Genomic DNA, 26,906 nt, shown 5'->3' with positions numbered 1-26,906 from the left:
TTTCCATAGGTGGTTGGAGTGTGTCTCAGTCTGTCAAGACTAAACAATCACGCATGCAGGGAGACTTGCCAAACCCAGCAGAGGGTGTTGACTGAGCACACTGGTTTAAAAAATAAGAGTCTTTATCTGCTCGGCAGTGAAAAGACTTATACTGATAAGAGGCGAAGGAAAAATCTATCCACCTACTTTTAAAGAGAAGACACTAAACTGGCTATGAGGGGGTGAAAAAACTACACACTCCTATCAAGCTAAGGGTGGTGTTATTTTAACATCACTGTGTGAGTCTGTCTGTCTGTCTCTCTCCAGGGTAGGAATTACTCACCCGTGTGAAAAAGTCCTGGTTTAACTCCTGACCTAACACGGCTCGAGTGGCAACTCTAAATTCTCTGTGTCACTGAGAAGCTCCCACTGAGAGACAAACTCAGGGGTAGCAGTGCATTTATTACAATACTTCTCCTTGAAACAGTCATTCAGAGTGCTGCTAGGCAATGCAGGTAAATATGTCATTTAATTACATTTCACCTCCAAAAAGTTCCATGAAAATTAATAATGTTACATTATGTTTATACAGCAGAAACCCAAAGAGAGATGTTAAACTCCTGTTACTAACATCCACACCCTAACCATTTCAGAATCCTAATCTCTTTGATTTAGTAGGGGATGGGTATTCAACATTGATCTCTTTGCAGGAAAACTGCTGAAACCAGAAGAGTAGCTTTTAATACATAAATTACATATTTTACATACTTGTAAACTACATCTTGGGCTATGTACTTTGCCCATATTTAGTGTATCTTTATCAATCACTTTATGTTGCACTTGCATTACTCCTATTTTAAAAGTTTATCAGACACATAATCTTGCCAGATACTAACTTTGCTAATGTTTTATAAAGGTACATCATGCTCAGATGTCCTTATCTTCTAGTTTACAAATGCTCTAAATCATAGAATCATAGAACCATTTAGGTTGGAAAAGACCTTCAACATCACCAAGTCCAACTGTCAACCATTCCCACTAAACCATGTCCTGAAGTACCCCGTCCACTCACTTTTTGAACACCTCCAGGGATGGTGACTCAACCACTTCCCTGGGCAGCCTATTCCCATGTCTGACAACCCTCTCAGTAAAGAAATTTTTCCTAATATCCAACCTAAATCTCCCTTGCCGCAACTTGAGGCCATTTCCTCTCATCCTATCTCCAGCCACCTGACAGAAGAGACCAGCACCCACCTCACTACAACCCCCCTTTCAGGTAGTTGTAGAGAGCGATAAAGTCTCCGCTCAGCCTCCTCTTTTTAGACTAAACAGCCCCAGCTCCCTCAGCCCCTCCTCATAAGACTTGTGCTCCAGGCCCCTCACCAACTTGGTTGCCCTTCTCTGGACATGCTCCAGCAACTCAATGTCTTTCTTGTAGTGAGGGGCCCAAAACTGAACACTGAAATGTCACCAGTGACTTTAATTATGCTGATTACTCCTTTAATAGCAACCATGTGTTCTCTCTTATTTTAAATTAGACCACTGCAAGCTTACTTCAGTCTTGTCCCAAGTACAGGTAGTTTTCTAAGTCTTGTAAGAACTCCTAGTTCTTTTAGCTAGGCTTCTCAGTCATTTTCTGTTTGTATGTCTCCCTTAACAATAAATGTTTTATTGTAAATGACAAATACTTTAATGCAGCTAATGCTGCTTTGTTTAGGTAGCATTTCTGGTTTGTCAGGCTCAGGATATCACTAACTAGAGTCTCCAGCAACAGGTATGCATTGGGATGCTCAAGGCTGATTTTTAAATATACCAAAAACCCCTGAAGTATTACGACAGACTTCTGTATCTGTAGAGGAATTGATAGTCAAACAGCTTCAAGCTCTCAGCCAGCTGTACAAGAGAGAAGTTGTATGAAGCATTATGGAACAAAGAACAGTCCTGGGAGGGAAAAAAAATAAAGCATCCTTTGGGAAATGTATCTCTCAAGCTACAAGAAGACTGCTGACTATAGAAGAGAATCTTAGGGATGATGTTGGTAAGTTTTTGCTTGTTAACTATGCTTTGAGCGAGTTGTTGGCCTGTGACTACTTCATCCTGAATGTAAATCTGAAGATAAAATGTACAGCTGTCTGTCATGTTTGGGAGGTGACCTTACTGGTGTTTATGCAAGAAGAGTGCACTGGCTCATGTATAGCCTTTACACCCCTAGGAGTGTTGCTGGTTTCTGTCCCCCATCAAACTGGGTGCTCTCTTTGTCCTTGCTTGCAGGGGTCTCAGAGAGGGGCTTGGAGTCAGACATCGCTGTTACTCTCAGTTATGTTCTCTCTATGCCCAGTGTAAAAGTAATACTTAATGAGTAGTACAATGAAGAGGAAAATTAATATGCACCTTGAATGGACACACAGTCAGTTTTGCTATTTGTCGGCTAAAAGAGTAAACTCCGTGCAGAGCATTTTTTGTCATCTACTTACTTTAACTGACAATATCCCTATCTGTAAACAGCCTGACTGAATGTGCCTTGTCACCGCCTTTGGTTTTGCAGAGCAGCGCGAGTGCCTGCTGTGCTGACCCGTTCATCTGCAACGGGTGTCAAACCACAGCTGCTGCGCTGTGCAAGTGCTGCCTGCTTGGTCCTACGGACAGCCGTGACAGCATGGGTGATCTGACCCTCAAGAGCAGGCTGCTCCAGGACTCTCTGCCGCTGGCACACACGGAGGTTTGAGTATGTCTTCCTGACAGACACAACTAAATGTTCACTCTGAGAAGAGAAGTCCTAATATCATATGAGAAATGACATATTGGTGTTGAATCAAAAGACCTAAAAATGTAGAACCCAAGTAAATGGGGAGAGATAGCAACTGTGTGCATATATGTGCATATTGTATCTGTGGTCTGCTGTGTGTCCTCTGCAAGATTTAGTCACGAAAACTATATTGGATCACTTATTCTTTGCTGATGCCAGATTGTTTCCTATAATCCTTTTCCTTAAATGTCGTGTCTGCTTATAGCTTTTAATTATCTTAGTTAAGTGTATCTGTAGCTTTAGTAAACAGACTTGTGGATTTCACCATAAATTTATTCTTTTCCTGATACTCATCATTCTCGTATTTTAATGTTGTCATACAACTCCTATGTGTTAGCCCAAATATTTCCACATATACCTTTCAAACCCTTCTAGTTCTCCCTTGATAACCAATCCTTCTAGTCCTTTTAATTATATTTACAGTTTGCGTATTTAGTTTGTCTACGCTGCTATAGAACTGTCAGAGTTTTCGGTGGCAAACTTCCTTGGACTACAGCTATCAAAACAGCCTGCCAGCTTCCCATCTGCTAGGGAGCTTGCCTGTCAGCTGTAGATCACTGTCAATAGACTGTGTTCAAGAATTAGGATACTGCCTGAAATCCTTCTTTGGCTGACAAGCCCGTTTTCTGTAACATCTTGTTGAACTTGTGCTGTAAGTGACATTATCTAAATGAGAATACATCACACAACTGAAAGCACTGCACATTACATATGGTACAGCCTTTGCTTAACTCCGTTTCCTCCCCAAAGTACTTCTCTAATAATTGACGGGCTGGTTGTGGTGGCTTGGGAATCTCTTCTCATGGAGATAACTCCCCCCCGTGATTTACCAGGCACTTGCTCTGAGCATAATTTTCTGTAACAAAGCACGCACACATCAAAATGCTTTTGCTTATGAGTGACAGCAAGGCCCTTGAAGGTTAGGTAATGAATTGAATAACGTAAAAAGAAAATAGGACGTTTCCCAGCTCTGTAAGCTGTGGATCCTCTGTGCAGCTGGGCAAAAAGGCTGGAGAAGCTATACAAGCAGCTTGTATGTACTTTCCCATTCTGGAGCATAATGAAGTGGCTGTTATATGTACTGCCTTCTGCTGACTGCATTGAGATTAACTGGCAGAGCAGGTTGAAGAGAATAAGATGAAATAGCTGCGGCATGACAGCTACTTTAGTTTTGTATACGTCTCGCTACATAAACTATCACTCTAAGACTCTTTTTTTCTCTTAATAATGAATAATAACAGATAACTGGAGATTGTGCTGTTTTCTACTCCACCTTGAAAAAGGACTTGAAGCCAGCTTTTCCACAATAATTCACCCATATGCCAGCTGATGAACACTGCTCTATATGTGCTGTCATTTAACAACAGGAGAGATGATGCTGCTGGCTGGCTGAGGAAATGCACTAGAATCCAGGATTCCTGGGCACAGGGTTTAAGACAAGCTACCAAGTTTATTGTGTTTTTCTCGCCTACTGGAGAAAGATAATGCTTCCTGTTCAGAGGCACTACACCTGCCTAGAGTTTGCAGAGAGGTCTGATACACTGCTTTAGTAGAAAGGACTTCAGCTGTGGAGTCTCTTATGGTTTATGTAAGGCAGGTCCTTTCCAGATAGAGTTACCAGAGATGGATTTCCAGTTTTGGTTCTGCCATGGACAACCTATGTGAGTATTCTACACATTGTTCAGCATAGCGAACAGAAAGATCATTTTGTGTCTAACAGGAGGCCACAGCACTATTGCTAGACCTTGTTGCCTCTCCATCTTCAATCTCCATGTAAGCTACCTGGTTGCAACAAACCCAAGCTTCTCCTACAATTTATGTCAAGTAAATGCTGAAAAGTGAATTTTAACAATTGTGTAGATTAAAAAAAGACTGAAAACCACTGCTATCATCAGGCAGTGAATACAGGTAGTAGACCTGTTTCCCTAGCAGGTAGGCAGTGTAGAGCCATTAGACTCTGTTACAAACTTTGTCACTACACTGATGCTCACTTCATTTGTGTTTCTAGCGATGATCCCCGCAGTGAATGCCATCAGGATGAATGAAAAGATTCCCTTTAGGATTCATGTAGCTTTTGCAATGTCAAAGTCTTGAATCATGTATTGCTGAGGTGGGTCGCTAGTCCTCTGAATCCTGCAGGGACAACGCTAACATGTTTCTGTAGCCGATAAAGGTGCCTGAGGCAGATGCAAGTAGGACCATTCCCGAGTCATGTTTTTAATTGCTTTGCCCAGCATCCAGCTTAATTTTGACTCTTATCATAGTGCTAGAAATTAAGTATTGGAGATTTGACAACTCCCTACTGGTCACATTTGCATTGGTTTCAAAAGCAGGGCAAAACAAGTGTGCCTCCTGTTAAGCTGATGGCTCTTGAAATGAGTTAGGCATCCTTATCTGACTGAAGTCTGCAATGGCATATTAATTCAGATTGGGGTGAAGGGTGCTGGTACCTATCTTGCTAAGTTCACACCATGCAAAGCATGTTCTGATTGAGCTGTCAACGTGTAGACTGCTTCTTACTCATCAGGCTTTTCTTTGAACTCCAGAAACAATTTGAAACAAGGTGTGAGAACAGCACTGAGCAATCTCGGATGAGTCTGGGAGCACTCTAACTTCTGTATGTGCAAAGAATTATGGCCACAGTGCAAGCGCGCTCTAGGGTGTGTTGTTAATTCAACTTTCTCTATTACTTGCTGAAAATTCACTGCTGCCATCAAACCTCTGGCTGCTGAGGGGAGCTGGAATATCGAGTAGCGATCGCCGGCGCACAGGAAGGTAACTGATGGCCTATCTGTTGGTGAAGTATAAGCTGGTTTGGGAAGCAGAGAAGTAGCACTGTCTTGTTTCTAGGAGTGCACCCAGCACCTGGCACTGAAGGGTATCTAACCCAAGTTGGTGCCTCAGGATACCACTAGTGAAAGGGTAATAGCAGTGAATTAAAAACACTGAAGACTTTTGCAGTCTTCCTCTAAGGTTAGACTGATCCCTCAAAAGAGAAAATAAAAATGAAATTTGCATTCCAGACAGTTAAAAAGTGAAGAGACTGTTCTATGTCATGTGTAAGCTTTTGTTGGCAAACAGTGCAAATGAGAATTGGATTAATCTCTTAACTTTGTTGTAACCATAAAATCTCTCTGAAAGATTGCAGTGCAGCTTCCTTTTTCTTTAATTGACTTGTTCTCTCTGCAGCAGCTTCTCTTTACACAGTAAGTTAGTAGTGCTGCTGCAGGATTGAACCAATTCCAATGCTTTGTTAAATAAAGGCTTTGTTCATGAGGGAAATGCGATCACATGAAAGAGAACTGATTTCTACCCTGAGCTCTCGTGTAATACCTATTACTGCTTACTGAAAAATGTTGGACGCTACTCCATGAGGCTGCTTCTGAAGCACTCCAAACAATTCCATTGCCTGACATCAGCTTTAAATGTGATTTCTTGGACAGCATCTGAGTAATTTAACAACAACAAAAAATTAGGTTTCAGGCATCTTCAATGATATTCAGAAGCTCTGCCCAGGAAGGGAAGGTCTGACATTCCAGAGCACAGTTCAGCACATCATTCTTGCGGATTTGTCTTTAACAAAAACTTTTTTCTTTAATTTTTTTGGGGGGGTTTAAGTTTATGAGATTAACTCATAGGTGAAAGCTAGTCTCAGCCCCTGCCCAAAGTGGATGTAGGGTCCAATCTACAGTCCAGAAGACAAATAGCACAAGTTTGAACCAGGATTTTCTGTACAGTACCCTAGGTAGTAGCTAAGTGGCTACTCTGGGTTGGGGCTGCCTTGTTGGCATTGAAATGCCTTCATTTTATTTCGGGTCAGGATGGAAGAAAACATGCAAATCTTGACACTTGTGAAGCTGAATTCCTATGTAGTTAATGATGCTGGGTCCCTGCTTAGAGGCAAATGCTACTGATTGTTGGAGTGGTCTTATTGGTCTACCTGAAGGGGGGTTGTAGTGAGGTGGGTGCTGGCCTCTTCTGTCAGGTGGCTGGAGATAGGACAAGAGGAAATGGCCTCAAGTTACGGCAGGGGAGGTTTAGGTTGGATATCAGGAAAAATTTCTTAACTGAAAGGGTTGTCAGGCATTGGAACAGGGTGCCCAGGGAAGTGGTGGAGTCACCATCCCTGGAGGTGTTCAAAAAGCACATAGACAAGGCACTTCAGGACATGGTTTAGTGGGCATGGTTGATGGTTGGCCTCGGTGATCTTGAAGGTCTTTTCCAACCTAAATGATTCTATGATTATTTAAGCAGAATGAAAAGAGTTAAAAACAGATGGTCAAATCCCTAGTGTATATAGACCCACCAGCACAAGATTTAATACATTACCCCCTGCACCACCAGAAGGAGGTATCTAACTAGTTAACAAGGGACTTTCTCCTTTATGGAATGTGTATGCAGTTAAGTGTTGGTACCTGCTCTTCTACTCTAATCAAGAAGAAATTCATATCTGTCTGATACAGCATTTATTGGGTCATGAGTTTACTGAACCTCCAGTTTGTGTTGATTGCATAGAAGGAATCCTTCTGTGCACAAGCGGCTTGAATACTGCCTGTCCAGGCACACTCGTGTCACTTTTAATACAGTTAATAATAGCAATTTAGGAGAGAGAGCTCTTCAAAATATGTCTACCCCTCTAATTGTGGTTTGGAGAAAAAAAACCACACTTTTTTCTAGGGCTGTATTATCTAATAACTATCTACTGCAGGTTTTCTTCTACTAAGCATTGGGACTTCCGTAGCTTATAGGTCTGACCTGTTTTGCTGTTTACAAGCTTTCTGATATCTGCTCCATGCCTTCTCACAGGAAGGTGTAGGAGTTAGGCTATCAAGAGCGTAGCAGTTGCATTTGGCATCAGTGTTGTAGGGGGCAGATGCACAGACATTTGCCTTAAATGTTTCTTGGTACAGAGGAAACCACAAGCAAGAACGCTACACCAGTTTACAGAGCAGAGCCCTGCGGTTGACTGTCACCTTAATGACGACAGGAACACACAGCCTGGCACAATCTCTATGGCGCAGGTGCAATGAAAGATTGACTGGTGGTCACGGCACTCAATGGGGGCACCCGACAACTGATGACCCCCTAAGAACACATGCGCATGTGCAGTGGACTGGAGACACCACGCGATCGTCGCGTGGGTACCAAAGTCTACGTGGTAAACATGCCATTGCCTTGACTACTTCTGTAAGTTTCTTGGAACGAGGCAAAGATTTTGGGACTCAGACTGTATAAAATGGTACCATCAGGAGCTGGGGGGGGACCCCCACCACCAAGACACCAATAATCAAGAGGACCAACGGGACATCACTGGATCCTTGGGTGGTGATATCTTCTTTTTCTGTCTCTGTCTCTCTCTCTCCCCTCCTCTCTATCAAATTGTGAAAGACATGTGGCATGGGACTTGTTTGTCTAGTTGAGTTGTCCAGTTAAGCAGTTGCCCTTGAGTTATTGCATCTAACCTCATGATTGTTAAACTGGTTGGCTGGTGTCGTTTCACCTTAACTCAGTCCAGGAGTATCATGAACTTGGTCGTTGGTGCCAAGGGGAGAGAGGTCATCCTAAATTACTCCTTTCGGGCCCCGACAAGTGTTATGAAGATGGCTTTTCCATTACCGTAAGTATGTGCCAGGTATTTTCAATAGTGTGGCATATGGAATATTGAGCTCTCTGGAAAATGACCTTTAAAGGATGTCCAACTGCAAACCCTCTGTGATGGGTTTGGACGTTGGTATATTTTTCCCTATCGCCCTTGGAAAATTTGAGACCTTTAGAAGTATTGACAATCTGGAGTTGCTGTTAATTTGTCATACTAACTGTGGTGGGTTGACCCTGGCTGGATGCCAGGTGCCCACCAAAGCCGCTCTATCACTCCCCCTCCTCAGCTGGGGGGGAGAAAATATAACAAAAGGCTCATGGGTCAAGACAAGGACAGTTTAATACAGTGATAGCAAAGGTCGCGCGCGCGAAAGCAAAGGAAAACAAATGATGTTATTCTCTACTTCCCATCAGCAGGCGATGTCTAGCCACTTCCCGGGAAGCAGGGCTTCAGTACGCGTGGTGGTTGCTCCGGAAGACAAAATGCCCCCCCTCCGTCTCCCTTTACTTAGCTTTTATATCTGAGCTGACGTCATATGGTATGGAATATCTGTTTGGTTAGTTTAGGTCAGCTGTCCTGATTGTGTCCCCTCCCAAGATCTTGCCCTGCCCCAGCCTGCCATTGAGGGGAGGGCAAAAATGTTGGGGAGACAGCCTTGATGCTGTGCCAGCACTGCTCAGCAGTAGCCAAAACATTGGTGTGTTATCAACACCTTTCTAGCTACTGATGCAGGGCACAGCACTACGAGGGCTGCTATGGGGAGTATTTACTCCATCTCAACCAGACCCAATACAACCGGGGACAGGAACGCCGAGGAAGAACCGGAGGCAGCAACGTGGGCTGGAGGCAGCAAGAAGCACCAGCAGGCACGCCGGGCGATCGCGGGGCGGCTGAGGGAGCTGTGTGCTCTCCTGCGAACGATAACATCCCTCCATCACCCGCCCACCGTTTCGCTCCGGTGCTGCCTTACGGCAGGAGAAGGGGAGCAGCGCGTGGGTCGCTGGAGAGGCTGCGGGTCAGCAGAGCTCTGGACACCGTCAGACCCTGTGCCGTCTGGGTACGGCACTGGTAAGCGAAGGAAAGGCAGCAGGCGGAGAGAAAACCGGCTCCTGGAGAGGAGTCGTTGCAGGAGGGCAGAGCCCGAGCGCAGGAGCCAGCTGGCCCCAGCTCAGCCCAGCTCCTTGCCCTCCGTGCGCGTGGGGGGACCCACGAGCGCTTGGGAGACAGGGGAAAGATCTGACGTGTTTCCTAATGGGATTTTGTCATCTTCTCTGGGCACTGACTTCCCACAAGCATCTAGTTGTCTATAGCAAACCTCAGGGTCAGCTGCTCCTGCAGTCCTATGCAGAGCTAAGTAGGGGAGCGTGATTTAACCAAGAGATGCTTATGTTGCTATCTGCTGCTACGAATGAAAGAGCGTTTCTTGACAGGGCCAGAAAAGTGGTTTACGTGCACTCGGAGAGACACACAGGCACTCGAGACCCAGACAACACACAGGAGAGAAACCCAGATTCCACATATTACTTTGAAAGTGCTGTTTTCCAGAAATGAGGGCACCTCACTTGAAACAGTGTGAAACGTCTCATCAGCGTTCTCGAATCCCAGCTGTGGAGTTCAGGTTCAAAAAAAAGAACATCACACACAACACACGGAGTTTTGAAGCTGGGGCACGAACTGCACAAACCAGTGAGTCCCTTTGATCCCATCTCCCCTCTCCCAGGGGAAGGCTGAAACCTCGGCGCAGTCACAACTACAGCACAACCCCCATCATCTCCTCCCACGAGGATGGAGAACACCGTCATAAACGTCCAACCCCGTTTTTAGACACCAAAACGCACACCTGGGAATCTGCAGCAGCTCTTCTATGTTCTTGATCCAGCACATGGAGGAAAGCTTCTGGTAGGCGCTCGGCTCAGAAAAGGCACTATAGGGCTAGAAAAGGTCCAGGCCTGGGTGTCAGGGAGGATGTATGGTACCCACCAGCTCCCACGTAAGGAGCTAAATAGACCTCGGACGCTTCAGCCTGGAACAGAGACAGGTGACAGAAGAGAAGTCTATAAACTTGCAGGCAGTATAGACAAGCCAAAGCAAGGGCCATTACTCACCTTTCCGTGGTATCAGGATGATGGATTAGCCAGGGATGCTTTCAGGCAATTTAGAAAGCAAACAGGAAGCACTTTTTTCACCCACACGTAATTAAGTTGTGGGACATATTGCCACAGGATGTCGTGAAGGTCAGAAGGACAAATGGACTCAAAACACCATTATACAAATTCACCAGAGGTAGTTTATATGTGTCTATTAAGTGCAACACTGCGTGCAGCATTTGGCTCAGAAGTCCCTGCACTGCTCACAGATGGAAACCAGGAGCGTGTCGGGGCAAAACCGCTCTGTAGGAGATCCCTCTTTTGTACCTTTTGCCCGAATTACCTGGACTGCCAGAGTGGGTATGGGCCAGGCAGACCTCCAGTCTGATCGCTGCGGTGACCAGTCTCACACAGCAGAGCCCCAGCACGTCTGTCCTACAAGAACCGTTTACGTTTCCCCTGGCAAAAAGCCCAAGCCCTGACACCACGGCTGCCATCATCCCCGCTGTTGCCCAGTGCAGCCGGAATTTTTTCCTCTTGCTTTGCATTGTTGCTGGTTTTTCTTTTGAAGGGGGTAGGGAAGGAAGAGGAGAGGAAACAGAGGTGACTGAAGCCAAAACACAGCCCCGAGGCAATAAACTAAATGCAAGACACATGTTCTTTAATTCCAGCTCAGCAGCCTCCGACACATGGGCTTCCTAGGGACAGCACCGAGACAGGACCCAATAGATTTGTGTCACACAGTAGAAGGGAAGTAAAAATAAAGTTTCCATTGGATTCTTTTTGTTTGGGTTTTTTTTTCGGAAAAACCCACTGCCAATGAAGTTTCCACGATGGAACTGCAGCGCCAGGTTCCCTGCCGCACGGCGAGCAGGCTGCATACGTGGCCGTGAGAGGGAAGGGGCTGAACCGCTCCTCGTGCCGGTGCTCCAAGTGCCAGCATCGGACAGGGGCACCATTATTCTCCATCTGCTCCAAAAACACTCTCTTCGCTCCTCCCCTCCTCCCTCACTAAGGAGCCTTTGAGTCCATGTGCCGAAGGAAAATCATCTCCGGGCTTTGCCTAAGGAATGGCCCCGCTGCTCGAGAGAGTCTGCCAGGAAGGTGCCGCTTGCCCCGGGGAGAAGCTCCTGCCCGGCTGCCCAGGGCAGAGGCTGGGAAGCGAGGAAGGCTCGTAGGAAGCACCCCTCATCCTCGGAAAGAGCCCAAAGAGGGGAGGTCTGGGCTTCCAGGGGCTGCTCGGCGGGGGAACGCCGGAACGTGCCTCGCGGCCGGCGGGAAGCTTTCCCTGCGGAAGTTATAAATTAGGCATCTCCAGAGACCTCATTCATTTTACCTGTAATAAAATTACCACTTTTCAAAGGGGAAAACCCCTTTGAATGGCTTCAGTCAAACTAACCCCACAGGATGGCTTAGCTCAGATGCACGTATGCTCAACCTCAGGTTTGCGGGCAAGAATTATAGAGCTGCTTTGGGGACATGGCTGATATTACAAGCAGTGTGAGCCCTTCAAAGCCCACCCCAGCTACATTCCTGAGGTCTGACGGGGCACAAAGCACCGCCACTGCATCTCGGAAAAGAAGATGCAAATACAACTACTTTGTTTCAACCTCCCCTGTTCTTTTTTGACCTGTACTTTTCCCCCTGCTCTTTTCCAAGCAGTCCATATCCAACTCCCCCACCTCAGCAATGCCATTCACCCCTGTCCATAATGAAAAAAAAAAACAACCCAAAACCCCAAAACAAAAAAACAAAACCCAAACAAAAAACCCCCACACACCTGAAGCTATTAATGCATCAGTTCAGGCTGAGACTTTTGATTTTAAAGAAAGAAGGGTTGCCTATTTGTTACTTGCCAACACCTCCTTATTTTAGTTAATCTTACCCTACAATGTTCTATTTGCTACAGCTTAAAAAAAATAGGCAGCTTACGACACAAATAGGGAACAGGATGTTTTTCCATGCTGCAGAGCCAGAGGAAAGCGAGGGACACAGAGCAGACAACAGGAGCGCTCCCCACACCAGCTGCCAGCAGTTACTGCCGATTCCTGACTTCGACACACCCCTCAAAGCGAGGGAAAACACCAGCTTCGAGATGTGTCATGAACAACATGAAGTAACACATTCACCCCCATGGGTGCAGACTAAATAGTCCAGGGCTGCTCTAAGCTCTTGAGGAAAAAAACCCCACCAGTTCCAAACTAACATGCGTTTGTTTGAATCTGATGACTACGGACTGTATCTTGGAAAGCTCTCTGGGATATGGGAATACAGCTGAGGGAGACCCATTTGCTTCCAAACCCTAAAACTGCAGCATCTGCATTCCCCTGGGATGGTGCTACCACCTCAGGACTGTCATTCTGAACTTTGTTCTTCCTCTTCTACTTTGCCATTCAGTAAGCAAGCCTGGACTGCAGCCACCCTGCTCCTACATCCCACCGGGATGACAACAGCTCCATTTCACCTGTTCAGCGAGACTCCAGCATCAGGACAGGCTTCAGAGAAGAAAAAAAGTCTGTTCAAAAGGAGTCAGAAGAGCACTGGTGTGAGGTGGAGAAGGATGAAGACAGTACCTGCACAGTACCATGCTCGTGAGGGACCAGCACCTTCCCAGGAGGGAGGGGGCTGCGTTACCCACCCCGTGCGGAGCTGCACCTTCCCTGGAAGCAGCTCACCCCAGCAAAGCCCCAGCCCAGCCACTTCCACGCTTTTATTATTTTATACTCCCATGTTCTGGCCAGGTCGTAGCTAGAGAAAGCTGCAACAGTTCTCTCCTCACACAATCACTGACGGTTTGTAGTTCTCTGACCCAGCGTGAATCTAGCCCCAGGGGACAAAGCTTCCCTCAGTAAAGAAAAAGCTGGGGAGACAAATCCAGAAGAAATGCAAGCGAACTCCTCTGGGCACTGCACCTGCATCAGACTGACACCGGAGCGCAGGGCTCTTCGTTTTCTCTTGACCTTTCATCTCCAGCCTGTCCACCACGCCGGGCACTGGCAAGAGAGAGCTACAAGGTCACACCGCCCTAAGGCTGAAACGCAAACCCTCCTCAGGAGGTTGGCTCCTGCCCAGGAGAACTGGTTTAATTAGGGGAGACCTCACCTAGCAGGGAAGGTACTCGGTAAGGCACTGTTGGAGCTGCTGAACCCAAGTTACAGAGCTGAAGGACAGACAACCTCCTTCACAGATACATGGCAGCGTTTTTCCTCCCCTTGGCCAGAAACTCTGTCCGAGGAAAGACGACTGGCAGGCAATTTGAAACAGCAAATCCAGACAGGCTGCCTGCAACTGTGGCAGAGAGCTCAGCATGCCACACACCCACCACTCAGGTGCTCCGGCTATCAGTAACGTTAACCACCCACAGTGCAAGAAGCCAGCTACCAAATTTCCACCTGGGAGATCACGCCTGAGGGTGAAAGGCATCCCTCAGCAGATACTGGAGCCTAGCAAGGACTGAGAAACCCTGTGAAGTGAAACCTTCTTCCTGGGGTGAGAAGCAGTAAGGATGGACATTCTCGAACTGCGCTAACGTCCAGACCCACTACTCCCCCAGCAAAACCCCCGATGTTTTATTCTTCACATATCACTTGCCTAAGCAGCACCAAGTTGTAGCCAGAGCATCTATGGGTTGTACGTATACTCTGCAGCGAACCCAATGGATTTGTTTTAATCCTTGAGATCTGGAAGACCAGTATGTGGAACTCTGAACAACTGTGTGCGCATGTGTACACATCTACAGACCACCAAAGCAGTACTTTTGAGTTTAACACACTTTGTTCTGTGCAGCCCAAGCATAGTTGGTCCAGCCCAGGCCTTTGCTTCTTTTCCACACAGTGGAATACATTCTACTGCAAGAATAGACTTTCCCAGTTGCAAGGTGCTCCAACACCAGGCTAAGGACAAACTGTTCACTAGGACACCAAATTGCACTGCTTGGCTTGAACAAGAAACCGGTCAACATTTTAAAGAGGGGATTTTATAGCCCGCACAACAGACTCCCAAGTTTCACTTTTCAACACACAAGTGTGGCAAAAGGGACAACCCCAGTCTAGAGTAAAGGAATTCCACAAATATATAACAGTTTCAACAGCCTTGAGTACCGCTGCTCAGACTAAGGCTTTCTAATAAGTAATTCATCATAAAAATAAACCCAGTTTTCAGCTGGAAGTAAAAGGAAACCCAGGAGATTTGAAGCTTGACCTTTCTACATCTGTTGAAAAGCCATCAGGATCTTATCTGACCTGCTTAGCCCATGGAGCTCCCTTCCCAACCCTACATCGCAAGAGGTCAGGAAATGAAGGCTCTCACTCATCACAGTTTGATTAAGATGGCTTAAAATTCAAGCTTTAATTGAAATGGAAAGAAACATTCCAAAAGGATATATGTTTTATAGACTCAACTGAGTTACCAAGTTTAGGTTTCATTGGATGTTATTGCAAACATGAACATTAAATCATAAGCACCGAATAGTAGAGAACTCAAAAAAAAAGATATAACCATACCATATCAGAAGGGATCGGACCAAATGCTTTTGTAGGCAACTATCCAAATGTGATGCACCAACACATTAGCTCATAGGATGTAAGGACATCCCTGAACCCACCAGAAAAAACTTCTGAGGACTGACTACATCAACATTTTCCTGGCAAGTATCTTCTCTGCCAGCAATAAATCCCAGCTCAATACACATCTAAAATGATATACATGAGAGGGCATGTGTTTAAGAGTATTAAGTTGGCTTAAATTACTTGAGCAAAATTTTAAATAAGTAATAGAAATCTAAAAAGGAACAAAAAAAAATTGAGAACACCACTGCAATATTAATGCCAAGTTGTTACTTTTTTTTTTTTAAGCAGATCTGTACAGCAACATAGCAAAGAATGCAGTGATCACAATTCAAACCAGACAGCAATCTAAGGGAATACTAATCCTGTATACAGCAGAGCTGAAACACTCCCAACATTGTCGCCTAAGGGCAGACGTGGCGACCTGGTTCGGGAATGGCGATCCCCGTCCATCAGCTTGCAGACACCAATGTGGTGGATAGCAAATGGCGTTTATTGGTGATTGACACAGCATTATATACCTTGGGTTTACAACGCCACTTCCGTCTGCTTACATCATAAACTAAACACTATTGGTCATTAGGAGAGGGGCTCTAACTTTCCGTACAACGCGATATCTTCCGACCGCCAGACCCTAATTACCTACATTTCCCCCCTCCCTATGCATAATTAAATTAGTTAAAATATAATAATGTTAAAAATTTTATTAGTATAAAACTCTTATTGTTTATATTTCTATAACAATCTTAAAAAAATATATGTCAAAAATATATACTATAAATTTAAATAAAAAACTACAGGCACCATAAGTTAGTTGATCAGGGTAGGTAAGTAAGGAAGTTAAGGGGTGAGTCGGGGAATTAGTGGGGATAGTGCTGAGTGAATACATTCTTAAAGCAGTTGTTGGTGTTCTACAAACATGATGTTAACGCTTTCTAGTCGGCTTTTGACAAACGACACGAGCCTGTTCAGTATACAGGGTCCAAAAATCAATGCTACCATAATTATTGCGATCGGCCCTATCAAGGAAGATATCCGGGTGGTTAACCACGGTGAATGGTTGAACCATGATTCAAACCAGTTTTGTTGTTTCTCTCGTTCCCTTTTTCGCTTCTCCAGTTCTTCTCGCAGTTTGGCCATGGTGTCTCTCACTATTCCGGTGTGGTCCGCATATACACAACACAACATTCAGATGCTCCAAGTATGTTGGCTACCCTAATGCACTCCAAACCAGTTCTACCTACATAGGACATTTTGGTGTGAAAAAGTTTCTGTAAAGTTCCCTTTGTTTCCAGTGTTTTTCTTGTACAAAATATTACAATGTTTTTTTATATATATTTACAGACTTGCACAGCTAGAAAAATATAAACTACAATTGGGCTTGGCAATCAGTTCTTTTCTTTAAATACACGACATTTCAGAGCAACAATTGTAGTGGTAACATATCCTGCACTTCAAGCATCTGCACAGAAAAGCTTTCTTCCTTAAGCGTATCAAGCCTAAAAACCATGACTGCAGAGAGACATGTGCCACAGTAAGTGCAACGAATGCAATTCATCTACCTCCTGGCATAAGGAAGACACAAGATGAATGTTATTTGTGCAGGTTAGTGGCACAATATAGAAAAATCCATAACTAAACATTAAATTCCTTAATAACATTCATTAATTTCATAGGCAGAGCCTGTTAAAAAAGGACAACCGTTGTAGCTTTTAAGAAAAGCAGACGCTAAGTTCACGGGGCATTATACATCTTGAACAAAAATGCAACCACAGTTAACATTTCAGGGCATTTGCTAGCTTCAAGCAAGCCCCCAGGTATTAAGGTTTTTTCCATTCAACTTTTAAGTAGAGGCCGGGCAGGATTTTTTGCTTTAAAGCTACAGTATCTGTCATTATGGCTTTTAACACCCCAGCTTTCACCCAGATGAGGTACATGTTTCTAGTGAAACGGTAACAGTTGAGCAGAATGAGTTTCAATGGACCACAAAAATCCACACATAGCTGTAAACAGGTTGTCTTATGAAAGGTTGCCAAACCAAATCGTAACAGTGCAAAACAAGATTCCTTCTTTTATTTTTCTCTGTAGAAAGTGTTGTCGAGGCATCTAGGACATCGCTAGTAGTTAAGCCACTGAGCAAACCCTCTTTCCACCAGACTTCTGTTGACCGACACCACCTACAAGGAGGTAAAAAAAAAAAAAGTAGAAAGGTGAACAAACTACTAGCAAGAAGCATCAGCAAGTTCCTAACCAGCAATAAAAAGTCTGCATAATCATATACCTTATCAGTGTTGAAAAAATAGGTATGTTAACATACCCACCTCATCTCCCGTCAAGTTCCACAGCTGTATCAGTGGCAGACCTGTTGCGCTGTCATAATTTGTGACCTGGAAACACAGAAGAACATTAGCGTGCAGCAATTCTGGTCCGAGCCGTGCAGGGTGCAAGGCTAGCATCATTCACTGCATATCAGATCCTCAGACTCAGCGTAGGCTCGTGGAAATGTAGCTCCTGCCACCAGGCAGCTGGGACACCCTGCCGGCAAGTGCGCTCTGGTCGCTCAAATCCGTGCCCTTGCTAGAATTAGTGATGCATTTGAGCACTGCACTAAAACCCAAGGAAGCTGCGAGATTGAGCGTCACAAGCGCTATCGGCTTCCCACTCGTCCCAACTGCCTTACGTGCACAGCTACAGCCACTGTCAGAGGCACTTCGGAAGAGGCAAGTGCCTCTTCGCTGAGACCAGGCACTGCATGCAGAAGCCTTTGGGATGCCCTTACTTCTCCCTCCGGCCAGCCAGAGGCCAAGTCCTGGCTGTCAGTCTTGCAAAGACTGTTGAGACTGGCAAAGCAGCGCAGACCCAGGGGAATATTTGATCCGCTGGACAACAGGCCACTTTGTGCTCTGTAAATCCATCCAGGTGCCCTTCCTCTCTGCCCCCATCAGTAACAAGAGGGAATACTCATCCCTTCCCAGCCAGGCAGTCCTGAGCGGTCCTGATGCCACACAAGGAAGTTTTCGGCGCCCGAGATTGCTCGACAAGAATCCTGCCCAGCAGCCAGGCTTACAGGCTGTGGCTTTGTTTTCGATTTTAACACGCACGGTATGCGAGGGGGCAGAGAGGACAACAGCAGCAGTCAAATTGGCAACCAGACTTCCAGGCAGCTCTCATGTACCTGTGCCACTAGGACTGCGCCTTTGGTCATCTCACTAACAGCGGCGTCGGCTTCAGGCGAAAAGTGATCCTCGTCTTGGGAAAGAAAAGAGCAGGAGAAAACAAATGAGATATTCACAGGCTTTAAAGGCCAGAAGGGACTATTAAGCTAATCTTGTCTGACCTCCTACATAAGTTAGGCCAGAGAATCCCCACCTACTGTTGCTGTACGCATTTGCTGAAACCAGTCTAGTAAGCTGGAGATCACACAAGTATTGTGCCTGCTGTGTTGCTGAAGGGAAAGGATGAAGTGCTTTCTAAAGCCACTAGCTCAGCTAATGTGAACATAAGTGGCTGATGAATTAGGAGGCTTTAAAGACAGAAAAGTATACTTCTGCAGTACGTTTGAGCTGCCATTAGTATTTTGATCCTTAATAAACTAAGCTCAGGGGCCTCAGGACATTACTGACCCTGCACAGAGTGCAATACTGTGAACGGGAACTCCGAAGCATTTGTATCACAGGCCGGCTGGCACCTGAACAGTGCCAAATGCACTCTTGGCAGCTCAGGTCTCTCAGCCTGCACAGCTTACGTGGGCACTGTTGCTAACTCCACACCTCTAATGCAGCAGGAAACTCTTGTGTCCCAGGCAATACAGTTACAATCTACACTGCAGACCAGACATTTCAGAAGTATTTTCATTTTGGAGGAAAGTTGCTTATTTCCTACCAAATCACTGCAAAATGAAGTTTCTCCTTTGTGCTCCCCACCCTGAGACCGCCTCCAGCAGCAAGTGAACTCCTTACAAATCCCAAAGGAGGTCGATTACCTCAGGGAACATGGAAAACACTGACTTCTGCAAGAAGCAGCTTAAACCTCGCCATCCATCTACAGTCTTGGCAGAGCCTCCTGTACCTCCTGGAGTCCTGCCAGCCACACATCCCAGTGGTGAAACCTGGCCTGACCCCTAACACCTACAGACACCCCTTCCGCACCCAGAAGGGCAGCTTTTTAGACATCAATAGAGCACGCATCTCTAACACCACTAGAAAAAAGGAAAAAAAAAAAAAAAGGGGGGGGCGCAAACCAAAGCATTTCTAGGTAGTGACTGACATTCTTCCAGTGCTTGGAGGGTAGTCTTTTGAACACAGAACTATACACATCAGTCATTTTAGTAGGAAAATGTCAGATACTCATCTAGCAGATTAAAAACTAAGTTTGCGTTTACAGCTACTCTCTGACAGAAGAAGGCAGAGTAGTTACAGCTACTTCACCTGTACCCTGCCAGTCCTGCCAACTTGCTGTTTAGGAGAGTAATTCATTCTCTCCTCCATCCAGGAAAAAGCCTGAACATTTATCATCTTTCCCCTGGAGCCTGACAGGTTATGCCGTGCTAGCACATTTAGAAGAATAAAATACAATTTTTCCAATCTTGCTCTAGTCACATCAGAGGCTGCGCTTGCAATAGGAGGGAAAAGGTTTAGACAGAATCATCGCTTGTACACAGTTGGTATCCATTTAAACCTGCAGGAGGAGCACCAACGGTATGTCTTGAGAGCTCCATTACCTGGAAGTGGCACCACGTTGTCTAGTAAAACTTCTGCTCCTTGGAAAGGTAGTGATAAAAAATCAGACCTTAAAGAAAAGAGAATCAATCAGAGTAAGAACATGGCTTTAAGTTACTCCTGTATTCTTTTAGAGCAATTGATTAATCAATGTCACCTTACAGGAATTCAGTTTAAAATTGATGACAGTAAAAAAAAATAAATCAGATTGTTCTCCCAGCAATCTAAGCAACAGCAATAAATAGTCTGATTAGCACACCAAGTTGGATTGGGCTCCAAGCTGTACTGCTTTTCTCTCACCTCTGGGGCACAATCAAGTATTTAATGGGCTTGTCTAAGAAAACCCCCATCCAATACAGCTCTCCCAGCCAATGGGGCTGGGGCATAGAGAATCTGAATCTTATTTCTAGCTCATCAATTAACTACAATTTAGGGCCTCCTGAAGGCATCCTTTCACTCAGCTTCCACGCTGAAGTGGCAGAAGTTGCCATTTCCTCTCCCCTCCCCTTCAAAAAAGCCTTGCAAGAGCTTGCTGTGCTCCCAAGGAATCCACAGCTGCTGCTGAGCCAAACCTTTCCACCATTTCCCGCTTCAGCTGTGGAAAAACCTATAAGCAATTCAAACGGTATATGAAGATTCAAGCCAGATATTGCCTCAGCCCACAGAAGAGGAGCTAAAGACCTGATTTGTCTGAGCGTGTCAATCTTCACTTTGTCGTATCCTCCATAGTCCACGTATCTGAGCTCCACTTCACTGGTCTCTTCGAAGTAGCTAATAACTTGAGCCCGTAACCATGCCCCATCCAGGCCTGGAGCCGCGCAGATAATACCGACTGCAAAACACAGGAGTACAGAGAAGAAAGGCTCAGCATAAGTGGATTTCCAGAAATTAGCGCTTCAGGCATCAGTACTTATCTACTGAGAATCAACAGCATTTCTTATGCTGCCTCCATCTTCTTTCACCACCACCCACACCCCCACCAGACAAGGCCTGCAGCTGGGACGCAGGAGAAGTGGGGTTTACTCTCAAGTCTCTGTCTGCCACTTCCATGCTGTTCTACCCAGCTATCCAGTTCCCTTCCAGCCTTCGGTCACTAACAGTGAGGTCTGTCCCCAAAAAGGAAAGTTAGCGCTAGTAACCCCCTTCCATGTGATGCACCCTCCACTTTACACCACGTGCAGACTGTGACACTATGAAGATTTGGGAGTAGTTCCACACTTTGTCAGCAAAAATACACCAGATGCCAAGTTGATTAGAAATAACCTGAGATGGACTTTATCTCAGTCTGAATTTCAACATGCAACTAAGTGGCTGGGGAGGTACTCCAGGGATGAGTGGGGTAAGGAAGAGTAGAGCAGCATCTGTAGTCTGCCAGCGGCTTAACAAAATATGAAATGACAAGTGAACTATCACATTCTCATCCACTGGGAAACTTCCCAAGCCTAACCCAGTGGCATCAGGCTTTCGTGTGACCCTAGAAGTTTCTCAGCTGAACAATTTGTGAGCAATCACATTACATGCCTTCTACTGGAGTTGGCAGGGTTGGAATTTCCGGTTGAGAATAGCAGGCGTACATCTGCTGGTCGAGGCTACGCAGAACATGGAAAGTGGGGTGCGTATGCTGCTGTAGAAACATGTGCCCTGCGTCGACTTGGTTTGCCACGATGACCTCTACAGAGGCTCCGTCTGGGAGGAAGAGCTGTCATGTGGAGAAAAGAAATTCTCATTAGCGTTCACTGCAACACAAGCTTCATTCACAGCAACTCCATGTTCCACCAGCAACTCCTGAGGCTTACAGCCATGGGTGGAAAAGGCCTGGCACTCCGGTATTTCACTTCCAAAAGCTACTCACTGTTACTCCCTGCTGCTCTAACAGAAATCAGACTTGAGGCGGGGCCCGCCTTGCATACAAAAAGACTATCGGCACGAAGCAGTCGGAAGACTTATTTACCCAAGGGATCGGGGGAACTACAGGCCTGTCGGTCTGACCTCGGTGCCAGGGAAGGTTACAGAGCAGATCATCTTGAGTGCCATCACACAGCAGGTACAAGACAACCAGGTGATCAGGCCCAGTCAGCGTGGGTTTATGAAACGCAGGTCTTGCTTGACTAACCTGATCTCCTTCTGTAGCAAGGTGACCCACTTAGTAGATGAGAGAAAGGCTGTGGATGTTGTCTACCTAGACTTTAGTAAAGCCTTTCACACCATTTCCCACAGCATTCTCCTGGAGAAACTGGCTGCTCGTGGCTTGCATGGGTGTACTCTTACTAGGTAAAAAACTGGCTAGATGGCCGGGCCCAAAGAGTGGTGGTGAATGGAGGTAAATCCAGTTGGCAGCCAGTCACAAGTGGTGGTCCCCAGAGCTCAGTTTTGGGGCCAGTTCTCTTTAATATCTTTATCAATGATCTGGACAAGGGGATCGAGTGCACCCTCAGTAAGTTTGTGGATGACACCAAGTTGGGCAGGAGTGTTGATCTGCTCGAGGGTAGGAAGGGTCTCCAGAGGGATCTGGACAGGCTGGATGGATGACCTGAGGCCAGCTGTATGCAATTCAACAAGGCCAAGTGCCGGGTCCTGCACTTGGGTCACAACAACCCCACGCAGCGCTACAGGCCTGGGGAAGAGTGGCTGGAAAGCTGCCTGGTGGAAAAGGACCTGGGGGTGTTGGTCAACAGCCGGCTGAATATGAGCCAGCAGTGTGCCCAGGTGGCCAAGGCGGCCAACGGCATCCTGGCCTGTGTCAGAAATAGTGTGGCCAGCAGGAGCAGGGCAGGGATCGCCCACCCAGGGATCAGCACTGGTGAGGCTGCACCTCGAATACTGTGTTCAGTTTTGGGCCCCTCACTAGAAGAAAGACGCTGAGGTGCTGGAGCGTGTCCAGAGAAGGGCAACGAAGCTGGTGAAGGGTCTGGAGCACAAGTCCTATGAGGAGCAGCTGAGGGAACTGGGGTTGTTCAGTCTGGAGAAAAGGAGGCTGAGGGGAGACCTTATCACTCTCTACAGCTACCTCAAAGGAGGTTGTACCGAGGTGGGTCTTGGTCTCTTTTCCCAAGTAAGAAGTGACAGGATGAGAGGAAACAGCCCCAAGTTGTGCCACGGGAGGTTTAGATTGGATATTAGGAAAAATTTCTCCACTGAAGGGGTTGTCAAGCATTGGAACAGGCTGCCCGGGAAAGTGGTTGAGTCACCATCCCTGGGGGTATTTGAAAGACGTGTAGACGTGCTGCTTAGGGACATGGTTTAGTGGTGGACTTGGCAGTGTTAGGTTAATGGTTGGACTTGACGATCTTAAAGGTCTTTTCCAACCTAAATGATTCTATGATTCTACATTTCTCAGCTCAGGCAGAATGGAAACAGCAGTGGAAGAGCAGGTAGGCAAATCTGAGCTGTAACAGTTACATAAGCTGGACAGCAGAGAGCCACACAAAATCCAACTGGTTTTGAGGGCATCTGTGAACCAGCCACGTTGACATAGCATACTACGACAGCAGCGACCAACAACAGCCTTCCACCCTGACATCAGCATAGCCAGCAAGCTGGGACTTACCCAGGCAGTCATAAGGAGGGAATGAAGCGTCAGTGGTGTTGGTGGAGGTAGACCGTAGATGTTGGTGAGACACAGCTCTTTGAACTTCTTGCCAATCAGGCTCAGTACTTTTTCTACTTGTTGCGAAGAGCCTGGAAGACAAAAATCCCACAGAAAGTCTGTAGTACAGATATGCTGAGGACACCCCCACCCTGTGAAGTGATAGAGCTACCAGAAGCCTTCTGCGCTACATCAACGATTTAAGTTTTAATAGATTGGCCGCGTAACCTGACATCAGACCAACATGAGCAACTCAGGCCCCAGTTTCAACAGCGTTAGCCTCCAGTATGAACCCAATTCACTGGCAGATATTTTTCAGCCACAATTAATCTAACATCCTTCACAGTCAAGACCGCACTTGCTGATACGCATCCCATAGCTCCTCCTTCAAGCCTGAAGGGATCCTTCAAAACGTGTTGGTTAAACTACAGGAGCCGAAGATGTTAAAATGCATTCTCACCTCTAGAATAAGAGGGTTCAAATGCCAAGGCACAGGCAACTTGGCATACACCTCTACTGTAACAGCACCGATTAGAAAAGTTTTGTAAAGCACTAGGCTCACAAAGCCACTAAATCTGTTTAAATTCCTTGCCCATCTAATTAAGGCCCCCAAGCTACATATTAGACCATGAATAAAGAGACATTCCGCTTACCTTCGATGTGACAGACTTGGGAGTCACGGAAATAAGGCAGTGTTGCGACATAAATTTTGGCACCAGACGATTGCCTCAAGAAGCTCATAAATTTTCCTTGTTTGCCGATCAAGCGGCCAACTAATTCCTTTATGAAAGTAACAAGAAAGCAACAGTCAGGAAGAGAAACAGAGATCAAACAACACTGTTCTCTGTGGCTTATTTCACCCACGTTCCCAGTTCCTGTAGCACAGGGCCAGGCAGAATAAATATAAGGGAATGCTGGACCAGCACAGAGTTCAGCGGGTCTATGACAAGTCAAGGGAGATACAGATCGGTAAGCACAGCTTGTTTTGATAGATGCGTCTTCATATCTTGTAGAATGACACAAAGACACGATGGTTTTTACCAGGCCTGGTAAAAGCTACTGTCTTCCTACAGTCAAGTGAAGTCACGTCCTCTCCCAATCTCCTACCATTTCTTATTTTAAAAAAGCATGCTACATGCATTTTTCATTCAAATATGAAATACTAAGTTTTAGCAATTTTTAAACAAGCTAATTGGATTAAATAGGGAGTAGACAAATTCATGGGAGAGTAAACCAGGCTATCATGCCCATTAGACTGCAGAGTCCCAGGACAGCTGTGCGGGATGATGAAGAGATGTCTTTGCATGCCCTATTACTTCTACTCTTCCACCGGCACCTGCCACCACCTACTGTCAGAGACCAGGTACCAGAGCAGAAGTGTTGGGCCCAAGTCAGTATGGATAATCCTATACAATGTAGAGTTGGCTACTTCAAGAAAAGTGACAGCCTGTCTTCATGAAACACTGAAACATATTTTTCTGCTGTAGAACTGCTTCTTTAGCCTGTGTTTTACTGATCCATTAAAATGCACGTTACATGTCTTCCCTGGGCTCACAGCATCCAAGCACTCGAGGCAGCATGCTTATCCTGCCGGCAGCTGCTGTCTCACATTACTGGCTGTCAGTATTCGGGTCTGCTGAGCAGCAGAACTGCAAGAGCGATGCTGTGCAGGACAGCCACAGATGATTTTGCATACACAAAGCAGGGAAGAAGGTATGAACATGGTCCTAAAAACACAGTCTCTCTCTCAACCCAAAAGAAAGCTCACTATAAAGACAGAGACACAGCAGCTCTACAGAATAGCTCAGACGAGCATTCAGCTTGTGAGGAAGGGTTTGGACAGGCAGTTGAAACATAACCCTCCTACATAGCAGGAAAAAAAAAAAAAAAATCACCTGCCCTTAATAACTGTGTACCCTCAAAGCCTTCTGAATGCTTTCAGAGCATCAGACTAACAGATTGGGGTGGAAGATAATGGGGAATAATGAGTCCGGCAACCAACATTACCCTGGGCATAACCCTGACATGCCTCTTGTTTACAGGTGTGTACTGGCTCTTTGTTCCTGTTGAGTCCTAACGGGAGCTAAATGCTTAAATCCTCGTTGATTTGTTGTTGATCTCTCTGGGATGGCACTGAGCCAGTACCAGGCTGGAAGAACCAGAAGATGGCTATGTAGGGCAAGGCAGGATGCGCGAGCAGGCCAACGGCTGGTTACCTTTGGAACCTCTATCTCCCAGATAACGACGCCGGACTTGCTGGATTCTCCTCGTAGCTTCGAGTTCTGCCGACTCACTGTCTTCCTCATGGCACAGCCACCGTCCACGAAGTCCACGCTATTTACATCCGAACCTACAAGACATACAGACATGTCAGTATTCAGACAACCCACACAATCCAGCTACCAGACACAAGGCCATGAAAATCTATAATTTCATAGAGAGGTGACATTGAGCTCTTCCTATGCATTCAGTTGGGATGATCCTGTATCAGGTTCTCTGGTATTTCAGAAAGGGTAAAGTCCCATCACACACAGCCTGCTGCAAGTTTCCTTTTATTGCTGGAGAAAAACCTGCACACCTCTGGGAATGCAACAGAAGGAGGCCCGAGTTCAGCAGGAGTCCTTCAAACATGGTGACACCTTATGCAGCAGCAGAGACAAGACACTTTAAGTCAAAAGTTACCAGCTGAACGAGAGCTATGCTAACACCAACACTGAACTGCCGCTGCAGCAAGGTATTTTGCATTTTCCCCACATGGTTTAAACAGGGCTTTTCACAGGGAGTTCAGCATGCAGGGAGGGATGTGCAACCTATTCGTCTGCTCTTTGCATTGACATTACATTCCTGCCCCAACGAGGGTTGCACGGTGACCTGAGCACCAGCTGTGCCCACTACTAGCTGTGGTAGAGGATTGTCTCTTGCCCGGATTTGTCATATGCTTGAAGAAACAAGGTGCCAGAGCTGAGCTACGTTTTGTTCTCAAACCATCAGCCGATACCAGGAACATTCGTACTTGGGAAGGGGACAAACTCAAACAGCTTCCTCCTGGTCAGATCCCAGATACAGTCAGTGTAACAAGATCAAGAACAAGAACAAGGCTGATCCTTCCTCCAGATTAACAAGCAGAAACATGAAGATCCTCACTTGCTTGCAAGAATTCAGATCACCCAGTACAAGACCAAAGAGAAAAATAAGCCCAACAGCTGCCTCACATTTGCCACATCTTAATAAGTAACACAGCACAGATGCCTCGAAAGTCAAAGGCAAGCAGTGCAGCTGTTTGCAATAGACTTGCTAGACAAGGATGAGGATTTAAGTCTCACAGCCTGGGTGCGAAGGTCAGCTGTAGGACCTCTTATCCAACATAGCCACATTATCAACTTTACCTGCTATACTCCATCTCCCTACCTGTCTCCCTGCAGAGCTTTCAGCCCTTGTCATCACCAGGCTCCACAACACACCGTTGTACCTTCTCATCACACCAGCATTCACAACAAGGCAAAACCGTTTTCCTCCTATGGTTACTCTCACTAGTGAAAATCTTTTGTGGGTTTAATCCTTAATTG

The 26,906-nt window shown here is 46.0% G+C and overlaps 1 protein-coding gene across 2 annotated transcripts in view; it reads right to left on the bottom strand.

The window, feature by feature from the left end:
• Positions 1 to 14,745: 14,745 nt before the first annotated feature.
• LOC142032979 (A-kinase anchor protein 1, mitochondrial-like) overlaps positions 14,746 to 26,906 on the bottom strand; it is a 29,849-nt gene continuing 17,688 nt past the window's right edge. For both annotated transcript variants that reach the window (XM_075032473.1, XM_075032474.1), the window contains exons 3-11: positions 25,557 to 25,690; positions 23,994 to 24,120; positions 23,302 to 23,432; positions 21,276 to 21,453; positions 20,436 to 20,586; positions 19,757 to 19,824; positions 18,212 to 18,285; positions 17,358 to 17,423; positions 14,746 to 17,213 (exon numbers count right to left, since the gene is read on the bottom strand). In XM_075032473.1, the coding sequence (XP_074888574.1) occupies positions 17,154 to 17,213; positions 17,358 to 17,423; positions 18,212 to 18,285; positions 19,757 to 19,824; positions 20,436 to 20,586; positions 21,276 to 21,453; positions 23,302 to 23,432; positions 23,994 to 24,120; positions 25,557 to 25,690 (989 nt within the window). In that variant the 3' untranslated portion in view covers positions 14,746 to 17,153. The remainder of the gene's footprint in view (positions 17,214 to 17,357; positions 17,424 to 18,211; positions 18,286 to 19,756; positions 19,825 to 20,435; positions 20,587 to 21,275; positions 21,454 to 23,301; positions 23,433 to 23,993; positions 24,121 to 25,556; positions 25,691 to 26,906) is intronic.

This window comes from Buteo buteo, chromosome 7 (assembly GCF_964188355.1).
Source record: "Buteo buteo chromosome 7, bButBut1.hap1.1, whole genome shotgun sequence".
In the NCBI taxonomy this organism is placed as follows: domain Eukaryota; kingdom Metazoa; phylum Chordata; class Aves; order Accipitriformes; family Accipitridae; genus Buteo; species Buteo buteo.
The sequence above is the reverse complement of the archived record's forward strand: the minus strand, read 5'-3'. Positions and strand labels throughout refer to the sequence as shown.